At 45.4% G+C, this 7441-nt stretch overlaps 1 protein-coding gene across 1 annotated transcript in view; it reads left to right on the top strand.

Moving 5' to 3' along the window:
• Positions 1–5230, top strand: part of tbcd (tubulin folding cofactor D) — a 46365-nt gene extending 41135 nt beyond the window's left edge. Inside the window, exons 33-39 of the mRNA XM_042087280.1 lie at positions 1827–1948; positions 2161–2238; positions 2416–2505; positions 2636–2723; positions 3095–3204; positions 4413–4497; positions 4986–5230. Coding sequence (XP_041943214.1) covers positions 1827–1948; positions 2161–2238; positions 2416–2505; positions 2636–2723; positions 3095–3204; positions 4413–4497; positions 4986–5000 — 588 coding nt within the window. The 3' untranslated portion in view covers positions 5001–5230. The remainder of the gene's footprint in view (positions 1–1826; positions 1949–2160; positions 2239–2415; positions 2506–2635; positions 2724–3094; positions 3205–4412; positions 4498–4985) is intronic.
• The last annotated feature ends 2211 nt before the right edge of the window (positions 5231–7441 follow it).

Here is a 7441-nt window from a genome sequence, read left to right as displayed (position 1 = left end):
GAACAGTTCCCACACATTAAAAGACGGCGCGCCACTGATAAAGTGGCCTGTCGACGGCCGGCAAACTCTCATGAACTCTGTCGGACGTGACGACGGCACCGTTTGTGCTGCAGGGATGTGGCGTTGTCACGTGACGTGCTCAGTGCTGGCTCTTCTCTGCTCTCCGCTCCTCACTGGTTGAGTTCAGGGTTGCTACTCAGTATGGAAAACCTGGAAAAGTATGGAATTTGATTTGAGTAATTTCCAGGTCTAGATAAGTATGGAAAAAACAAAGAAGGGTATGGAGAAATATTTGTGTTTCCAGACTATTGCATCTACAGTACTAATCACTTCACTCAGGTCAAAATGAACCATTCTTACTGTTGTGTAGCTTAACTGTCAGTCCACATCATCAAGATACAATTGAAAAAAATCTCACACACTAATCCCGGCGCAGTGAGCTGCCTGCTACAATGGCGGCGCTCGGGGAGCAGTGAGGGGTTAGGTGCCTTGCTCAAGGGCACTTCAGCCGCAGCCCACTGGTCGGGGCTCGAACCGGCTGCCCCAAAATATGTATACATATGTAGGATACATATGTAGGATATGCTGTATCTACAGAGAACTAAACATGTGAGTGCACCCAACACAGCACTTCCCCAATGAAAAGTATCCAACAATGGGCAAGTGTTTTCTAAGGGCTAACAAGTTAAAAAAAAAACATTATTATACAGCTCTTCACAATGCTAGTAGAATGCTCCACTGACAATGTCTAGAATATGGTCAGAAAAATCTAGTGAATTTTGGAAATTTGAGTATGGAAAAAGTATGGAATTGTGAAATGGAAAATGTGTAGGAACCCTGTGAGTTTCTTCAGAGAGCTCTGCCATCTATTACTGGTGCTGAGGATCAGCCCCTGTAGGTGTAACAGGGACGCTACATTGGGCACGTAACTCAAGTGTTCCGTTCGCGTTGTGTAGCTTCCACTGTAATCAATGGAACTGGCTACACCAGACGTGATAGTGTACGTTTGAAAAACTCGACCAGTCTTCTGACACTACTTCTTCTAAAACGACCAGTCTTCTAAGACTACTACGCTTCAATTGCTCACCCGGGGTAGCCCAGGGATTAGTCATGTCCGTTGTCCCCCCCCCACCTCCCTCACCACCACCCCACAAAGCCTCACTGGGATAGGGCTTGGCAGTGGGATCTTCCTGTTTTTGTCAGGGTTTAACTTTTATGAAGCATCAGTGATTTGGGAGGGTCTCATCGATGCAATCTGTTGCTTCCAGGCCCCTGTGTGTGTGTGTGTGTGTGTGTGTGTGTGTGGATAATGACATCCTCCTGTTTGTCTGTTGACTGTTGTGTTTGTGTGTTTGGAGTTTCACCATCGTAGATGTGTATGTGTTTGGGTAGCCTACTCTATTGGGCTTCATGATATTGTGTGTAGTTCATAATCTACCTTATGTGTGTGTAGGGCTGTGGAAGTAGTTGAATTTCACTTTCAATTATGATCTCCTAAGATTATATCTTGTTCAAGATAAGTTGACGCATTTAGTTTAGCAGCCGTGCTCATGTTCGGTCTTGAGTTCCATATAAATCATGCCTTTGCTTTGTGATTACTGTTGTATACATTTTTTTTTACATTTACATTTATTTATGTATCTTCTGTTGAGGTATGTAAATCCAACAGTAAAAATCCAATTTTGAAATAAAAAAAAAAATGGATGATGTCTAAATACACATTAAATTATCATGTTAATTATTGTGGTCTCAATGTTGCTGAGATAACAGTGATTCTGCCATAATCGAGCAGCCCCACAGTATGTGTCTGTGTTCTTCTCCCACAGGTCCGGTTCTCCTCTCAGTCCCTGTTTGACCACCTGAGGGGGATCCAGCAGGACGCTGTCGCTCTGGGCCAGTTTGGAGACACACTCCTGCGCATCTTTAAAGATCACCTACGCAATGACCGGTAGCTCCCTGCTCACCCTCCCATTCCCAAACTTTGGGCTAAACATCCAAAACAATGTTTGGGTTTGAATCCGGCCCGGCTCATTTCCCCATCCCACCCCATCTCTCTCCCACTCGCTTCCTGTCTCTCTCCACTGTCCTGTCACATAAAAGGCATAGCACCCAAAATAAAAGTTGTTTTGCGTGCCTAACGGTACTTATTCACATTCACAGGGTGTCTGTGCCTTTACTGAAGATGCTGGACCAGATGTTGGCTAATGGCTGTTTCGAGCTTTTTACCAGCGAGGATAAGTGAGTCATCAACAGCACGAATGACCACACCATATGCTCTTCAAAAAAAACCTATTGAATACATCCCTTACAGATTTTAGTTTGTGCTGGTAAAAGGAGAAATGACATTGTTGCGTGTTTGGGAAGTTATTAGCCGGAATTGCAAGGATATTTCTGTCTTATGTGTTTCACTTTCAGCCATCCATTTTGTTTGGACCTGTTGGCTCTCTGTAAGGAGGAAATGAAAAGGTCCAAAGACGTCCAGAAACTGCGTCCCGGTATAGCTGTGTGAGTTTCTGGCCACATTGTATTCTGTTCACACCTAGATTGATGATTACGTTTTTTAAAGCCCTCTGTCTCACCCCCACCCCCCCACCCCCCACCCCACACACACACACACACACACACACATTCACAGGTACTGTGGCATGATCCAGTTCCAAGGCAGCGTGAGGAAGAGCGTCCTGCTGCAGCTGCTGATGTTGCTGTGCCACCCCTTCCCTGTGGTGAGGAAGCTCTTTCTGAATCCTCTCTCCTCCTCTGATGTCCACTCCATGGCTGGACATCAGTACATGATGTACATGATGTAGCATTCAACATTCTGGACATCTGTACATGATGTAGCATTCAACATTCAAGCCTTACATAACCAGCCAATAAGTGTGCCATTTAGCTGCGTGCTAAGACATTGTACATGGTGGAGTTCGCCTTGTGAAGTAGGACACTGTACACAGAAGATCAGTGTTTGAGTCCATTCAGCCCTGACCAATTCTGAAGACTGACCGAATCCTCTGATGACTCCAGGCCTGTATCTCTTCTCTGCTCAGCTTAGTGTGTGTGTGTGTGTGTGTGTGTGTGTGTGTGTGCCTCTTCACAGATCAGGAAGACCACTGCCAGTCAGGTGTACGAGATGCTCCTCACCTACGACGATGCGGTGGACCCTGAAGTCCTGGATGATGTGATGACCCTGCTTAGTGACACTAACTGGTGAGCAGTGGTAAAGGGGGCAAGTCTCTGGGAGATCCTGTGCTGGGTGGCCTCTTTGTCAGCCTATTTCTCTCTCACTCTGTCTTTTTATCTCACTGAAGATGATTTATCCAGGGTTCCCACGCGTCATGGAATTTCTGGAACATCATGGAATTTTGGAAAGTCTATTCCAGACATGGAAAGTCAGGGCATTTTATCATTTTTGGGGCAAAGTCAGGGAATATAAGGGATTTTTTTTTTGTAGCAGTTCAAAATTGACTTGCCAAAATACATTTCAATAATATACAATATATCCACGCAGTACTGGTGTATATCTGGTTATTAGCAAAGTTCTTTTAGTCCCCCCACTCAGCGGCCATCTTGAAACACACTTTGGGCAGTTATCGGACAGTTGTTTTGCGCACACTGCACGCGTGCAAGGCTTCACGACACCAAGCTCCGAGATCACAACACATGATTGGCACGATGTATTCACAACATACCACATGATCGGCAGGATGTATGAAAAACATACCGCATGGCACGATGTATTCACATGTCGACTTTTGACAGCTGAAGGTGCGGGATATGTGTAGACAACTGCCATATTGGTCTTACAAACTAACCCCATACATTTCTATGGAGGATTTTTTGAGCTGTGTCTCCTCATTAGAAAGTCTCTGTTATTACAGTAGCTTTACTGCTTGCTTGAGTAGACCGACTTTGTTTATTCAATGCCCATTTATTCATCTCCCGCTCTGAAGAAGTAAAAGATTCTTGAACGCTGCTCTGAAATCATTGGTCAGTATATTGTACAATTCATTATATAGTAAGTCATGGAAACTCAGGTTTTTTTTGTCAATCAGGAAAGTCAGGGAAAAGACATGTAATTTTACATTTGAATTAGAGTGGGAACCCTGTTTACCTACATACTGGACTTGTATACTGTACATGTGTATTTGTGTATATGCTTATGTTTGTGCATGTATGTACCGTATATGTTTATTTATTTAAGTTTATTAATTATTATTATTATAGATTTTTTTTTATCTTGCCTGTGAAAGTTAGTCTTAAACGAGTTTTATGTTATTGTTATTTATTTCTTAAATTCAAGATACAGTATGTTTGAAAAAGTCAAAGCCTCTCCTCTTCTCTCTCTCTCTCTCTCTGTCTCTCTCTCTCTCTGTCTGCCTCTCTCTCTGTATGTCTCTCTTCTTTCTTGCTCCCAGGGAGAGTAATCTAGAAACGGTGCGCGGCCACAGAAATCAGCTCTGTGACTGGCTCAAGGTACCAAGACCCACACCAGTGGCAAAGGTACAGTAGCTCTTTTAGAGCAGTCAATAGCGGTGTGTGTGTGTGTGTGTGTGTGTGTGTTAAAGTGAAAGGTGTGTGAAGTCCAGATGCTGCATGGCTCATTACTTCTAGGCTAGTGAGCGGAAGAGGTAGGGGTTTCTGTGTTTGTGTGTGTGTGCGTGTGTGAGCACATGTGCTGGAGTATTTTTTAGTGTCGTTATTAGGCCCAGATGTTGGTAGGCCTCCTCTGCCAACTCCCCTCTCTCACCACACGACTCATTCGTGGAACTGATTTAGAAGGGTGGGGAGTGTCGGGATCAGAGACAGCCTACATCAAAACTTGATCTTTATCCAGTTTAATAACACAGTTCAAATGCAGCACTTTGATTTTTAATCCCCTTACGCCTCTTATATGAAATGTGTTCTTCTCTTCCTCTCTCTTTCTCTCTCTCTCCCGTTTCTCTGCTACCTTCTGTCTGTCTGTCCCTCCTTCTGTCCACTTTGAGCAGGGTCCTGCGCAGTAGATCGGAGTGTCCGTCAGTGCAGTGGACTATGGGTGTGTGTGACACTGCATCACATTGTCGTTTGTTGTCACTGCATCACATTGTTGTTGAGCATTGTTGTCCGTGTCTCTATGCATGTCTGCCTGTCTAGTGGTTAGCTATCCATCATCGCATCAGAATGTGTGAATGTGGCTGTCCCCATGTTGAGCCTCCATGGCATGTTTACAAATAAATCCAGAAAGAAATTTGCAGTGGTGTGTAGTGTGTTTCTTTCTTCTTCTTCTCGCTGTCTAAATGTTTTTTGGTTTTGGCATCTTGTTCCCTCTACTTTGCATTCAGCTGCAGACTAAGACCTGGGTTGAAAAGCACCAGGGAAATGAGATTACACTACTTACTTACTATACGCCCCCCCCATAGAAACCTTATGCAAGTGAAACCCATATCACAGCCAAAACAAAACACTTATGGAGAAAAACCGCAGAGTCAACTTCAGGCTAATCCTCCCACCTCATCCCCCAGGGATTAGGTTAGGCCTAGGCCTGTGTTAACACAGGGAGTAGGGACATGGCGGCCAGGGCATGGTGCTAGTGATGGCGGTGGCGGGGATGAAACTGGCTCGCGCTGCTGCTGCCGGTAAGGTCATTAAAGGGGCCCACAGAATCCCCTCAGGGCCCAGGCGAGCCCGCGGGTCTGTGAAGGTGCCGCTCGACTGTCTGCTCGAGTCACTCTGACGAGGGGGACGTGCGACTGGCTGCGAGCTTTCTCCAATTGCACGGGTCTAGCCACGCGGTCATTCTCTCTCTCTCTGTAGTGAGAGCCACTGCGAGCACACGTCTTTGTCTCTCTCGCTCACTCGCTCTCTCTCTTGGGCAGCCCTGGCCAGGCGAGGACAAAGCCACCATTGTTGCCCTATGGCGGACCTCCCGGGACGGGTCGCATGTCTCGAGAGGGAAAAGTCTCCTTCTCCCATTCCTCCAGCACGCTCGGACATGTCTGGCTGGCCAATCGGACGTATCGGTCACAGGGCGACAACCCCGGTTCGAATTTCTGGAAAACGAAAGTCAAAAAAGAATTGGAAAGGAAAACAAAACAAGCCATGGTTAAACAGTTTTGCCCAAATTTACCATATAGACCACAGCCATCCTTGAAAGCCTCATCTTAAGATGTTTGTGTGTATGTCTCCCCTGGCCTCAGTGAGAAGCGTAGTGCTACTGTATGTCAGTAAGGGCATTAGGACTGGCGCCACGTCGGAGACACGCTCCCTCCTCTCTCGCGTGGCGACACACTCCACGTTGAGTCATCAAGGTCGCCTCTGAAAGGCCTTTGTAGTCCCTCAGGCCTCTAAATATAGTTCTCAAAGGAGCCAGCAGACTCTGGCTGGAGGCTTTGTCCACAATGACTCAGTGACTGTACCTTTTTCTGAAATGTCTCAGAGGACCATTTCAGACGAAAGACGTCCGATTTGAAGTTTCAAGGACTATGATGTATAATTTAGTCAACTGATGTGATCAACTGAATCTGTGCCATGCTTATTATGGCCCCTACAATGAAGACTCAAGGATGCCTTAAACCAAAAAGTCATTTCTTAAAGTGTTTGATTAAAAAAATAAAAGATATTGAGAGGAGAGTAAAATCCTGTGTGTACATTCTCCCAGCCCAGGGTGTGAGGTCTTGTGTTTCACTCATTCATTCCCACCCCTCGGTGTAATTCAACTTTAATTAATTTCTTAGGTGGATGGAAATTCCTGTTCCCCAGTCTGGGCCGGCGAGTTGAGATGAAGTGTTCTCTCCCCTTATCGCAGCTAAGTCTCTGGTAAAAAGAGCAGCTTTGCTACAGTGCTCAGAGTCGGCAAGAATGCTAATAATTCTCAAAGGCTTACAGTTCGCTGTCAGTAGCCATGGCGATGGTGCTCTCACAATGGAGGTCTTTTAGAAGCAGAGTGAGGGGAGGGGGGCTCTCGTTGACTCACTTTGGTGTGATATTAGGACAGTTCCCTAGCTGCCACTTCCCTGTGAGCTGTTTATTATGGGATTATATCGTGCCAGTAGCAGGCCCCCCCCCCCACCCCTTACCCATTCAAAGATCATGAACAGCTTGAACTAACAGGGTTTTAATATTACAAAACCGGTAACAAAATGTTATATGATTCTTAAAATGAACGTTTTCACAGAGGGAAAATTATGTAGACTCCTCAGAATGTGTTCCAGTCAAGGCCTTAGATACCCTCTTCACGATTGACTGCTTTGCAAAGATCTAAAGATGTGAAAACTCTTTTGTGCTGTCATCACCTTGTTATGGGCTATTGTAATGATGCTTTACTGCTCCTATGGTTTACAGTAGTTTAGTGCCAACTCCCATAATCCACCATCATAATAATCCTGCCCGATCCTGCACTTAAAGTTCCATTACGCTTGAAAGTAAACCTGGGAGCACAGCTAAAGGGAAACAGACCAGAGAAGCC

Source organism: Alosa sapidissima, chromosome 3, assembly GCF_018492685.1.
Source record: "Alosa sapidissima isolate fAloSap1 chromosome 3, fAloSap1.pri, whole genome shotgun sequence".
NCBI lineage: Eukaryota > Metazoa > Chordata > Actinopteri > Clupeiformes > Clupeidae > Alosa > Alosa sapidissima.
The sequence above is the reverse complement of the archived record's forward strand: the minus strand, read 5'-3'. Positions and strand labels throughout refer to the sequence as shown.